Source organism: Schistocerca piceifrons, chromosome 5 (genome assembly GCF_021461385.2).
Source record: "Schistocerca piceifrons isolate TAMUIC-IGC-003096 chromosome 5, iqSchPice1.1, whole genome shotgun sequence".
In the NCBI taxonomy this organism is placed as follows: domain Eukaryota; kingdom Metazoa; phylum Arthropoda; class Insecta; order Orthoptera; family Acrididae; genus Schistocerca; species Schistocerca piceifrons.
Genome location: NC_060142.1, coordinates 384,687,930 through 384,702,186, shown reverse-complemented (window position 1 = coordinate 384,702,186; position 14,257 = coordinate 384,687,930). Strand labels below are relative to the sequence as shown.

At 37.3% G+C, this 14,257-nt stretch overlaps 1 protein-coding gene across 1 annotated transcript; it reads left to right on the top strand.

Moving 5' to 3' along the window:
• The first annotated feature begins 3,057 nt into the window (after positions 1-3,057).
• LOC124798073 (oligosaccharyltransferase complex subunit ostc-B) lies at positions 3,058-12,655 on the top strand. The gene is made up of 4 exons (XM_047261312.1): positions 3,058-3,327; positions 3,416-3,489; positions 7,394-7,611; positions 12,232-12,655. Exons 1-4 carry the CDS (start codon positions 3,189-3,191, stop codon positions 12,248-12,250), a joined length of 450 nt encoding a protein of 149 aa, XP_047117268.1. The 5' UTR covers positions 3,058-3,188; the 3' UTR covers positions 12,251-12,655.
• The last annotated feature ends 1,602 nt before the right edge of the window (positions 12,656-14,257 follow it).

Here is a 14,257-nt window from a genome sequence, read left to right as displayed (position 1 = left end):
ATTCGAATTATGGTTTTAGAATTGAACCAAGAATCCAATGAGAAGAAGAGAAAGCATAAATGTTGGCTTTGGAAGAAATTTTATTCAGAAATACTCTAGTACCATCAGACAAACTTATAATGGAGATACCGCTCATAAACAAAAATCCATTCATGAATTACTTTTGAATAGTACAGGCAATTTCGAGTACTTCTTGAGCTGCAACCCAAGCTCTATCAAAAAATACAATACTCACATAACAAACATAGTCCCAGCTCAAGTAAAACTAGAACTTACACTTTGATATTTGACATCTGGCGATTACCTGTCATTTTTCCAATATTTGTACCACATTCTTAAAAGTACAATTTCAGAGTTCTTGTATGATGTATTGAATGCTATTCATGATGCCCCAGAGACTCATTTAAACCTAATATTACACCCCATAGCAGTTAAACAAGAAGTTAGATTAAAGCTATTTTGTAGCGAATTCTGTAGTTATGATTTATGAAAATGCACTAAAAGACACTGTAATGTAGTTGATGAATTCCATTATTAAAAGCTATACTCAAGCTGAAATTGTATTGCCACCAGAAACTTTGCTACTTAATTTCTCAAATCCACTGGGAAACTGTTTAAGAGCATTGAAGTTGGCAATACTTGTGTATGTTGCCAGCATTGAATTAATTTTCATCATTTGTAGAATTAAGTGAACTGCTGTGAAACCACAAATCAGTTTCAGTAACTACTCTATAATATTTGCTTACTCACACAAAAATCCTTCTATGCATCATATACAGGGTGATTCAAAAAGAATACCACAACTTTAGGAATTTAAAACTCTGCAACGACAAAAGGCAGAGCTAAGCACTATCTGTCGGCGAATTAAGGGAGCTATAAAGTTTCATTTAGTTGTACATTTGTTCGCTTGAGGCGCTGTTGACTAGGCGTCAGCGTCAGTTGATGCTAAGATGGCGACCGCTCAACAGAAAGCTTTTTGTGTTATTGAATTGGCTGTTCCCTCAGCTCGAACAAGAAGCACAACAATTCATATTTCAGCAGGATGGAGCGCCACAATATTGGCACTTATCTGTCCGTTAACTACCTGAACGTCAACTACCCGAGGCGATGGATCGGCCGCCAGGCAGCCCGTGACAGAGCACTTCATCACAGGCCTCCAAGAAGCCCTGATCTTCCCCCTGCGATTTTTTCTTATGGGGGTATGTTAAGGATATGGTGTTTCGGCCACCTCTCCCAGCCACCATTGATGATTTGAAACGAGAAATAACAGCAGCTATTCAAACTGTTACGCCTGATATGCTACAGAGAGTGTGGAACGAGTTGGAGTATCGGGTTGATATTGCTCAAGTGTCTGGAGGGGGCCATATTGAACATCTCTGAACTTGTTTTTGAGTGAAAAAAAAACCTTTTTAAATACTCTTTGTAATGATGTATAACAGAAGGTTATATTATGTTTCTTTCATTAAATACACATTTTTAAAGTTGTGGTATTCTTTTTGAATCACCCTGTACTATGCCTGTAACTGCAATAGCAAAACACTGAACTGCCAGAAAATGTGAATGTAGAAAGTTTGTATTATGTATTTGTTAAAATAAGCACCATGCTGACTTGGTTCAGGACACATACACTATAGAATAAAACCACACATACAATACTGTCACGGTAGTTAGTACTCATAATTCGTAATGGAATGATACTCCACATCAGTCTGTCATAATAGTTGTGCTGTTACCATACTCCATGTAATGATCAATTTTTTGTGTTGGCCTGAGTACAGTTATTGCATTATTTTTTCGTATTTTCAGATATATATCACTTGTATATTAAGTAAAGGGTAGGATATTTTTTCTAAATACACACAAAAGAAAGTAATAAGGTTTTTAAGGGGGCTATAATTTATTTTATTTACAACTATACAGCTATACACAACTTTCAGAAATCAGTCTTTTTGTGTGCAAGTTTGTTCTGCAGATGCACAATTCTTAAATTCTTATAAAGCTTCAGCAGTTTGTTGCATTCATTGATTCAGGCATTATGAATGTTTCTTGGATAAACTTTTACAATACCCAGTATATAAATCACAACTGGGAACATTTTTGGTACTGTGAAGCACACACACACGTAGCAAAACTAATAACACGTAAAATCAAAATACTGCAATGGTGCTTCGAACTTCAGCCACAAGATGATTGTCGAGTTGCGTTAATCGGTGGTGGGGGAACAGAAGCGGCGTTACAAAGTTAAAGCTACTCTAATTTTTGATACATGGCTAACAGTGGGTCACTTGAGTGGTGCCGCAGAAATTTTGGTGTTTCCACATGCAGCTTCGGTGACTACACTGCAGTGGCGGCCAAGTGGCATCACTTTTGCTGCTTGTGGCAATCTGGTTTAATGTAATATAAATTGAACAATTGGTTTAGTAGGTACCAGTCATCGAATTTCCTGTTGGTTGTCATTATTCTCATGGATTGTTCTAGTCGTATAAAAGAAATACGGGACTCAGAACTATTACCCCGGAAGACGAGGCGATAATAACAGTGCATGGCAGACAAGTTTCAAAGTATCTATGTTGGTGACTTCTTTTATTGAACTCAGTAGTAAACAGTGTTTGCTGAGCATTTTTGTTAGTAGCTCGGAATATACTTCCAGTTTAGTTTATACTGTTGGAGAATTCAAGAAATTTGGTGTACTGTTCGTTAATAGTTCTGTTTATGACATTATGTGAGTTCGAAGCTTACACTTTATTGTGTGTTTCCCTCAAACTAAGATTTTGGATTGGGATTTTTCTTTCAAAAAACATCGCTGTCACCAAATATCCTGCATTCGTTCAATTCATCTACGTCTTCGACTCGAGACCGTTCTCGACCTATTCCTTTTTATACAGGCATATTGATGACGTAAGAAATTTTTCATCGATTATTTTAAGTAGATTATCTTTTAAGTATTATACTACGTATGCATTTTATACCACATTTTTCTTTTTTCTGGTATGTGTATCTTCCAGTACTCGCTGGAGTATTCGCTCTCTGCTAGTTACGTTAATGTAATAATAACTCTGTTCCATTAATACACACGTGTCCGATGTGTGTACGTGTGAAGATGCGAAGTAGCAAGATATGAAAGTCTCTGGTTGGGTTGCGTGTAGTAAACAAATAGAGACTGAGGGAATATTTTTGCGAAAATAACAATGGAATTTATGTATAGAATACCTTTTTATGTCTTAGAAGTTCCTAACTTAAAAATAAAACGACCATCATGGTTTCATCAACCTTCTGCTATGGTTATGTTTTCTCTTGTGCTGGTGTCTTATTTTCTGGTAACCGGAGGTTCGTTTTCGGCTGACAGACTTTAATGTGTTTTAAAAAAAAACCAGCGCATTGTTTATCGTTATTCAAACGCATTATCTCTTTTCAGGTATTATTTATGACGTAATTGTTGAACCGCCGAGTGTTGGGTCGACAACAGATGAACATGGTCATTCGAGACCGGTACGTATTTCACAATAAGGTTTTTCTTTCTTAATTCCGTATATCAGCTTTGCCTAAGCCATGGCCATTTTATATTTGGAATATGTTTTTTGTTTCTGTAAACGTTGGCATTTTTTCTGTTAAAAACGTTATTTCGTTATATCAGTTGAGCAAGTAAATTATGCAACTAAAATGTTGACTGCACTGTGACACTCATGAAGGAAGCATAGTAGGATGCAAAGCAGCAGAAACAAATTTTTCTGGATTAGATATCTAATTTAAAAGACGTGCAAGCTGTTGAAGAAGCAGTGTAATACTGAGGAAAGTATTGTGTGAACCTCTGAACAAATGCTACATTATTAAAATATGGTCAAAGCGTAGTGATGGCGAAAAAGGTGTTGTTCCATTAGTCTGGCTCGTCTAGCGCAATTCCACTCACGCTTCCTCTTTATAACTATGGCAGTTGATGCAACACTGCATGTAAGTATTATGTGTTTTACTTCGCATAATATACTGGCAACTGTTTCGCAACTGTTCGAACAGACTAAGGAAAGTAGCGTTTGGATCATTGGCAATCATTTGTTATGTGATCAGAGCGGTACTTAGTATGTATGTTGTCAGTTTTATGCTTTAGGCAAGCTGCATGTGGTGTTTGCAAGTATTCCTAAATAATGTATCTCATAGTGTTACAGTACACAAATAATGCCTTTCCAGATATGCCCTTTGTCTTTACTTTGTTTGTTATGACTTTACATCCATCTACTGCAGCCAAAATGGCTCTTTAAACTTGTGCATTAGTAACAATTATGTCTGCACTTTCCACAAGCAGTCTTTCTGGTAAATAGCTGTTCATGTAAATTTTCTTTCAATTTAAACCCGTTTTGCTTTCGTCTGTACAGTCAGTTGGATGCATTATTGGATGTAATTTTAGGTGTGTAATGTTTACCTGTTCCAGTTTTTTAGGTTAACACACCACATGTCATGATCGACAAGGAAGAGAGTAACTCACTCACATTGTAAATTTTATCGTCAATTGCAATGTACAGAGGGTTACGGAATGTGGATGTAGATGGTGGACTGGAGATATACGGGTGCAAGGGCTGAAGTTGTGATCGAGGCGAGGACACTTCTCCTCTACAAGGGTGACAGGATTAGGGAAATTATATTGAGTTGCGGCTTATATTAGTCATAGTGTTCTTGGGCATTGTTAGTTTAACAAGTTGAGTGCCATGAGGCTGGTGGTAACCATAGCCGCACCTCGCTCGTGACATCTTGTGCCAACAGTGGCAACAGCAGTATCTGACACCGTGTTGCCTGGCGGTGAAACATCCATCACTATGCACGGGCAGTCAGCATCTTAATGTAGAAGCTCTCTCAAGCTGTTACTTGTTTGTTTCTGTAATTTCATTCCTAAGTGCGATGTGTCGGATGTTACTCTGATAATATTTGGCAGCAATCATACTTTGCATTTCATTGCATGCAATTCATTAGGCTTTTTGAATATTTGTTATGCTCCACAAAATTTAAGCTATATTTGAAAGCTGGTATTCCTAGTCTTATTAAAACACCATTTTTTGTTATTAGTCCGTAAGCTGTTTTAATACACGTTTTGCTCTGCTATAATAACATATGCCTCTTTTATTCTACACTGTTTCTCGAGGCTCATTCTGATCTTCAGAATGACTCAGATTTACTGTGCACAATAGATTGATTGCATCATCAACATAGTGGAGATAAAAGCCTCAAGAAACAACCAGTGAATGATGTCAGTAACAATATGACAGCATTACCAGAACAAAAACTGACAAACAGTATATCCTGGGAACGGGGGGTCCTGGGTGGGGGTGGTGTTATAACTACATAAAACACACAACTCATAAATTAGCATTTTCATTGGGGAATGTGCATTGTAGCAAAAGAAATGTTACAATCATTAGTTTTGCCAACTAACAACTAAACTGTGATGCCGTTTTGTTTTCTTGGTATGATTTATTATTGGTGAGCATTAAGGAGTACAGCAGAGTTGTTGTTCCCATTTTGTGCAGAATATTTGGACGACCAACACAGTTGGTCATCTTGAGGTATGGTGAATTGTCCTAGACATATTTGCTGCCTGGACTCAAACCAGATTGTCATATATTGTTGATGTCACATCACTGTTTATAGTCAGGCTTAATTTCTGGTGGCCTGTAGGCCCTTCAATGCTCATTTGTATTTCAAAACCTGCAGTGTTGTTTCATAAAACACATTCTTGCAGCGTTCCCAGCTTTCGTGAATGAAATGGCTACCTGGATCTTCATAAAAACTGAATTTCAGACCCCAAGCCTCCGCCATGTTTTATTAGGTTTTTTGACATCTTTATTTCAGCACAGACAGACATCTCGCTCGTGCTGTCCCACAAATGTGGCATTTGCGCGATTGGTACTGGTCTCATCATATTCCATTTCGTGACTATATTCAAGGCAATATGTGGTGGCAGCAGATTTGCTTGGTTGATTTTGTCAGATGTCACTCACTGATTTCCCTAGCACATATCTTCAGTTGTCCTAATAGCCTGCCACACGTAGTACATGGAATGAGGTACACCCTGGTTTTTGGAGACCTAAATCATCTTAAATAATAGAAAGAAGACTTTTTCTCTTTGTTGAGGCAAGTGAAATGTGCCTATAGGAGTCTGCCAATCTTTACACTAATTGAGGCTGTGTAAGGCAGATATGCGATTTGTAGGTTTTCTTTTTCTGCCTCAGTCTCTTCAACAGTGATTGTGATTGCAACACCGAGCTGTGTATCCGTTCCTTTGGAACACTGTTGGTAAGTGTTAGAATTCTTTAGCATGGCTTTTCTTTGTCTGCCAGTTTTTGACCCCTCGAGTTTAGTCTTTAACAGGCAATTTCTTTGTGATGGATGGTAATGGCTCGAAGTGGAGATGTCAGGATGTGTGGGTTTTCTGTATTTATTTTGCCTGAGGGATCCATTTGTTCTTGTAGCTAACAAATTAAAAAGCCCCTTGTTCAAGTTCCATCATGAATTATGAGGCCACATATGTCTTAGAAACATGCTGGTTTCAACTTGGCAGATTCTGGTGTGTTTGCTTCAGTGTTCCACGTACAGCTTCACTGCAACAAGCTGTAAACCCGACATCACTAAGCACAACCAAATGAACTCTTCCATTGTAACCTAAACCTTGGACTATGCTATGGGTCAGAAAAAAAAGGGGGGGGGGCACACTCTTTACTGGTCAAAGCTGAACGGCACTCATCCTCCGCCCCCAGTAGACCAATTATTCAACCAGAATGTTATTGCACTTGACTGTTTATGAAAACGTGTGGTGATGTTAAGGTAAACAAGTGTAGTGGTTGCTGTCGACACTACATCGCACTGTCATTGTTTCAGTTCAGCTGTGCATATGCTATCAGCCTTGATTATATGCTGACTCAAAATATGCCAACCGAAGCGTCCTCACTGCCAGGTGCCTTAATATTATGGTCCACTAATATACAGGTCTAATAAAGAATTTCATTCAAGCCAGCACCCCTAAAAACTTAACGAAGTAGGGCCTAATCTAAACAAAACACATTTGAATGACGTGTATCTCTCAGCCATCATCTATGCATCATATGACATCCAGTTCAGATAATGTACCAATGGCTTCTGTTGTTTACTAGAACTGATGGCACTCTCTTGCTGCATGCTGTGAAGCTGTATTATTCAGTTATGAGATATGATTCATAGATTCTTTTGTACTCTGAAAAAATCACATTCCAAATTTCTTCTGTCAAAAAGAACTAATTTTATTTTTCTCTAGTTCAAAGTTTTCTCGTGTTTACAGAGGCATGCATATTCAACACTGTTATATACATTTGTTTTATATGTGTAAATTTGTGTAATTGTATTTCTCATTAATGTTGAAACTGTTATTTCACAGGTTGCCTTCATGCCGTACCGTGTAAATGGACAGTACATAATGGAAGGATTAGCATCCAGTTTTCTTTTTACAATGGGTGGACTGGGATTTGTTGTGTTAGACCATACACACAGTCCTTCTACGCCAAAGCTCAATCGGATACTTCTAATATCTGTTGGATTCTTGTGCATTCTTGTGTCATTCTTCACATGTTGGATATTTATGCGCATGAAGTTGCCGTAAGTATATTCCTTCTTAATTTCATTTCGCTAATAGAGATTCATACTTTATTCTTTACAATAATAATCTTTATTAACAGGAAAAATACCATGATATAGGATATAATATGTTTGTATAGAAATTGCTGTAATTCAGTTCAGACAACTGTGCTCCACAAACACATTTTGTTTTACATGCTGTTGTTTTATATGTGTAAATTTGTGTAGGGTGTAGTGGGGTAAGTGTAACCACGTTTTGGCATAGTTCAACTTTGACACCAAATTGCCAACTTGTTATTGAAGATATGATTTTGAAATTTCTCATGCTTAAAGTTTGACTTATTGACTTTTAAACAATATACATTTTGTTTTTGAAAGAAAAAATTATATGGTAAAAATAATTGTTTTCAAAATTTTGTGTTGTGAGGTTACACTTGCCCCATGGTTCGGGGCAAGTGTAACCCCGCATTGTTGCACCCATACAGAGCATTGTAAAAGGGACTTGGGGTAAGTGACCTGATTACCCAATTTTTACTGAATTTGAGGATTTTTAAATTATTAAAATATCTTAAATTTTACTCAAGATATGAACTTTTTTGCACACGCCTCTTTGTATATTATGAAATACACAGAAAATGTTAGCTAAACTAAAAAATGTTAGCCTAAACCATAAAACACTGAAACAGAACGCATCATAGATGATTTACTTTTGTTTTAGGCCAGTAATTTATTAGTTTAAATTCTACAACAGTAATATTTTTTCTTTATTAGGTAATGTAACAAAAATAATAAAATATCTAGTCTCAAGAGAAAAGAAAAAAATCACTTTATAAGTTCACTTTCTATTATTTTTCACGGTAATTGAACTAAAGTTGTTGGCAATTTGTGTTTAATGCTAAACTGCCCTAATTCAACTTATTATATTCACACTTAGGCCCTAACTATTATTTAGTCACTGAATGTTGTATGAATCAAATGTAACACCAAATGTCAGGTCTCCCTTGTGACCCAAAGTAGGCTCAGGCAGCACTGAAATGACATCAGAGGAGGGAACTTGCGTCTCATCTCTTCTATCAGGCCAATAGAATGTGGTGCCGTGCTTTGTCTTATTTTTGCATCTGAGGAAAATCACTTCTGGATCTCCTAAATCAATAATTTTGGTAACTTGGCCAATAAAATGAACTTTCTAACATTTTGTTGCAAAAGCTACTAGAACATAGTTTCCAACTGCACTTTTATCTTTGGCTTCAAAAAAGTTTTCTTCTTCTTCTTCGCAGCTTATTTCTTTCCTGAGATCATCCAGTGTTATCATCTTCATCATTACTTATTAAAGATAGGCCTCCTTCAGTTTCACTTTCTTCACATGTTGATTCAACTTCCAGTCTTTTTTTCTTGTTACCCACATGAGCAACCAGGGATTTTTTTTTTTTCCACAACATTCTGAGATGCCATTTCGCATAAAGTAACAGCACTTTGTTTGGAAGATTTACTTTTCATTACCAAGCCCTTTTTTATGCTGATAATGCTTTTTTGTCTTGCTTTCTCCTTATTATTCTTGTTTCCTTTAAAATCATTTTCTTTATAGATGGCATCTTGAAAAGTGATAACTTCAGCTCCTGGTGCAATCCTTTTCTTTGTTTTACCAGTGGGACTACACTGTTGGACTGTTTCCAATAATAACCTTTCAAATGACAAATCAGAAGTTCCAGAACATAATTTGTTAGCTTGGGAATGGTTGAGAAAGAACTCTGATACTGGGAGAACTACAGGGCTCAGTAGGTGTAGGCCTATAAAATTCTGGAGGTTGAAAGCTGGAAGCTTCCCAAAAATGTGAGTACTTTCTGTTAGAGACGTAGCTTCCACACAGTCTATGGCTGCATTATCATGAGTTGGCAATGGATTTGTTTCTGCCAAAGATTTAGTATGAGCTACATATCTTTTATATGCCTCTGGATCATATTTAGTTTTATCAATTACTTCTCTACTTTAAGGGAATATTCCTGCTTTTTGAAAATCACTTTTCAACAATTCAGGTGGTGTTTCATTCCATACAGCAGTGAGGAGATTGGAAAAGTCACGTTTGCTAATTTTTACCCCTTGCTGATGTCTCTGGTGATGATTTAACTTTTGGTCCCAAGTAGATTTCACACACAGGAAGGCCAGTTTAGTTGATCTATGTTCCGGTAAGTTTGTTTGGGGCAAGTGTAAACACCCCCCCCCCCCCCCCCCCCCCCCTGGTTACACTTGCCCCAGCCAATTGGTTACACTTGCCCCACATGGGAAAAAGTTGGGGTAAGTGTAACCATGACTGGCATATCAAGAGCTTTATCAGTAGAGTAAAACAAATCTCATATTTGAAATTATCATGCAAAAGTTAGTTTGTAACCAAAGAATTGTGCAGTTATCTTTAAAACTGCAAAAATGACAGACCACCAAATTTTGACAAGGGAACCTCCCCATCGCACCCCTCTCAGATTTAGTTATAAGTTGGCACTGTGGATACGCCTTGAAAAACTGAACACAGATCAATCGAGAAAACAGGAAGAAGTTGTGTGGAACTATGAAAAAAATAAGCAAAACATACAAACTGAGTATGAGTAGTCCATGTGTAACATAGGCAACATCAAGGTTAGTATGAGGTCAGGAGCGCCGTGGTCCCGTGGTTAGCATGAGCAGCTGCGGTGCAAGAGGTCCTTGGTTCAAGTCATCCCTCGAGTGAAAAGTTTATTTTCGCAAAGTTATGATCTGTCCGTTCGCTCGTTGGCGTCTCTGTTCACTGTAATAAGTTTAGTGTCTGTGTTTTGCGACTGCACCACAAAAGGGTGCGATTAGTTGACGAAAGGACGTGCCTCTCCAATGGGAACCGAAAACATTTGATCGCTAGGTCATAGGTCAACCGATTCCTCCACAGGAAAACACGTCTGATATATTCTATACGACACTGGTGACGGCATGTGCGTCACATGACAGGAATATGTTGTCGGCCCACCTAACTTGTACACTTGGCGAATGGGTAAAAAGATTCTTCTACTTTGCCCGATTTAGGTTTTCTTGTGGATGTGATAATCACTCCCAAAAAAGTGATGAAAACATAAGAGTTTGTCACATAAACTGCAACAAATGAATGTAACAGTTTCACAGTCGCACAGTTTTCCCTGTGCTCTGTCAAAACATATGTTTTTAACTTTTTCAAATTTTTCCATGTGTAGACCGTCAAATCCTGCATATGTCCAAGCAAATCTGAACATGTCCTGGAGTTTTGGAGAGCGAAGTTGATTATGTGTGAGTGCCTGAACATTGATATTTGTCTGAAAATAAAAAATTAAAATATTCACTCGAGGGCAGACTTGAACCAAGGACCTCTCGTTCAGCAGTTGCTCACGCTAACCACAGGACCACGGTGCTCCTGGGTTCGTATCAACCTTGATGTTGCATATCTTGCACATGGTCTACTCAGTTTTGTCTATTTGCTTTTTTTTTCATAGTTCCACACAACTTCTTCCTGTTTTCTCGATTGATCTGTGTTCAGTTTTTGAAGGCCTATCCACAGTGCCAACTTATAAGTAAATCTGAGAGGGGTGCGATGGGGAGGTTCCCTTGTGAGCATGTCACTCTCTCGCAGAGTGAAAATGTAGACGTCAATTCAAGTCCAAAAATTAATTACCAATTTATGTCAGATTTGACAACTTATGGTTAAATATAACAAAGAACGGAGTAAATTAACATGTGTGATAGGTCTGAGGTAAAAACACAGCTTCTTTAAGGCACCATAAGCCGTGGTTACACTAACCCCATGGTTACACTTACCCCACTTCACCCTAATTGTATTTCTCATTAAGTGTCAAGTGACTGGCCTGATACAGCTCTCTCTGCTAATCTACCCTGAAGAAGTCTCTACATCTCTGAATGATTACTGGAACATACACTCTTTTGAACCTTGATCTCCTCCTAAAATCGCCCTGCACCACCTCTCTCTCTCTCTCTCTCTCTCTCTCTCTCTCTCTCTCTCTCCCCCCCCCCCCCCCCCCCCCTCCCCCTCACCTTTGTTATCAATTTTTCATGCTGCCTCGTGATATTTCCTATCAACCCACCCAATCTTTTAATCAAGTTGTGCCACAAAGCTATTTTCTGTCCGATTTTATTCAGCACCTTTTATAATTTACTTGATCTATCCGTCCAATATCCACCATTCTTCTGTAACACCACATACCAAATCTCTTATTCTGGTCTTGTGTGTATTGTCTGTAATTCACTCCAGTGTAATGCTACACTGCAGATGAATACTTTATGGAAAGACATCCAAACCTTGAAATTTATATTTCATATTGGTAAAGTTCTCTTTTTCTGAAAGTTCTCGTTATTGCCAGTCTGCATTTTATATCCTCTGTACCTCAGCCATCATCAATTATTTTACCAACCAGGTAACAAAATCCGTCTACTACTTTTAATGTCTCGTTTAATAATCTAATTCCTTCATCATTGTCTGAGAACTCAGAATCACACAAATTAAATACTTTTAGTCACCATGTGAGTTTGAGCTCGTGACAATTTGTGTAAAACTCATTGTAAAAATCTGGATATGTTTGGACTGTGCCAACTGATGATGGTAATAAACATCTCATGATATATTTTTCTTTACAGGGGATACCTGCAATCATAATGAACATAAAAAATATTTTTGAAGATAAGTGAATTGTGCATTTTACAAAACTGGTGATTTTGTATGGCAATCATTTTCTATGTGGATTTATAAAGAGAACACATTAAAACGTTTAATAGTAAACTAAATGAAAGAACTTGTATGAATTATTATTGGCATGGATTTTTCAGCCTGTGCCATTTAACTGATTATATTATCACTTACCTGGGAAGGAAAATACCTGTTAAGTTGCTAAGGTATACAAATGGCATAACAGTGATCATGAATAATGTACATAGACATTGAAGTATAGGGTGAATCATATCAGTCTGGCTTGAAAATAATGAGTTTAAGTGTGGCAAGAACACATTTCACAAATGAGTGGTGTATTTGAGATATTAAAAATTAGACTAATTGTGTCTGAAATGGTTTTTGGAGTGCTAAAATCCTGCCTAAGTCCCTTTTATAACCTTAATCATAATGCAAATTGTTATCCTTTCATAATGATGCTTGGAAAATGGCTGTAATTCTGTTTTAGGTGATCTTCATTATTACATATTTTGAAGAGAATAATTCTATAAATAAATGAACATTTAAAGTTGTGCCCATCATGCTGTAGTACTGATAAGATGTAATACGAGTGTATGAAAATTAAGGCAGCTTAGGAATAACATTTGTTAAATAGTTTGTCAGTTTTTACTTGGTGTATCATGTAACAGAAGGAGTGAGTTATATAGATTCCAAGAGATTGTCACCAGGCTGAAACGATACAATATTGTTAATTGTTTGAACTCGCCCACTGTTTATAGAATAATTCTTGTTTCTTACACATTCAGGCAGCGTATAAAACAGAAAATAATGAATTTCTACTGGGTGCAATACGGGTGAAATATTTTTCTGATACTAAAAAGGAGTTGTTTTGTTTTAGCTGATGTTTGTCTTTACTGTTGCACCTAATTCATTGGTAACTGATTCCTGTATTCACAGAAACGAACTGCAGAGTCACACAGTGTGCTTTTTGCCATTATTAACTGAGCATGTTCCGCATTTCCAAGTTTTCATTTACATTTTACCTGTAAGGCCACAGAACAAAAATTAGGTAAATTTACTATGTTTCGTAACTGTTCCAGTTATATGAAAGGGGGGTCGTAGATGCTATTCAGGTGGCACTGTCCGGAGGCAGTATGAGGCCACCACTAGTGTGCAACATGAGCTTAGCCTCTGGCCAATTTGCCCAATAAAATGGGATGCTTTCACACTGATAGCCAGTATTCTGTTTACGTGATGCTGTCTGATATCATTAATTAAGTGTAGTTACAATTGTGCTATGGGCTAGGTTGCTGCTTGCATTCATCTAAAAATTGTTGATATCTATGATAACAAAAATTAAGTCTCTTGTGTTGGTTTTTTCACAGATTATTAGTCCACTTATTGTATCTCGAGATTACAGGGTTTCATGCAGTGTAGCTGCACCAAATGTGTATGTTCCTATTGTGCAATTGGTGTTGACTCGGACACTAAAGGGTGCTTCTCTGTAGATTCTTTATTGAGTTCACAAAAGGTTTTTCCTGATCTTCTCTTGAACTACGATAAAAAAAATCCCTTTCCTATTTTCATGACAGCAGCAACTTCAGTTCTCCTACATGAAAGGCACTTTCTTCATATATTTAGTCCGGTTTGTAGTAATCAGTATGTGATGTGTTGCATATTTCAAACATATGACATGTTTGCCTGCTTTGTTGGCAGCCGTCTAGTATCATGCCACAAGCAGAAATGTACCATATTAAAGTCCAGAGTGTACAACCCGTCGAGAACGTCCATGGACCACTACTTGATTTACAGAAGTCCAGTGACTGCATAGATTATATTAAATATAGTTTTTCTTCCACAGATCCATAGTGAGATTGATCCTAAAGGATGTAGAACATGACACAAATCAAGAATACATAATTCACTGAAGGAAGAAAGAGAGAGGCAAATGTTCATTTTCAACTTTTCGCAGCGTAATGAATAGTCCATTGAATTTCG

Excerpts from the sequence above, each read along its gene's own strand:
- LOC124798073 (XM_047261312.1), top strand. The coding sequence starts at position 3,189 with ATGGAATTTATGTATAGAATACCTTTTTATGTCTTAGAAGTTCCTAAC. Across the intron at positions 3,328-3,415 it reads TTATTTTCTGGTAACCGGAG|GTATTATTTATGACGTAATT; the intron begins GTTCGTTTTCGG and ends ATCTCTTTTCAG. Across the intron at positions 3,490-7,393 it reads AACATGGTCATTCGAGACCG|GTTGCCTTCATGCCGTACCG; the intron begins GTACGTATTTCA and ends GTTATTTCACAG.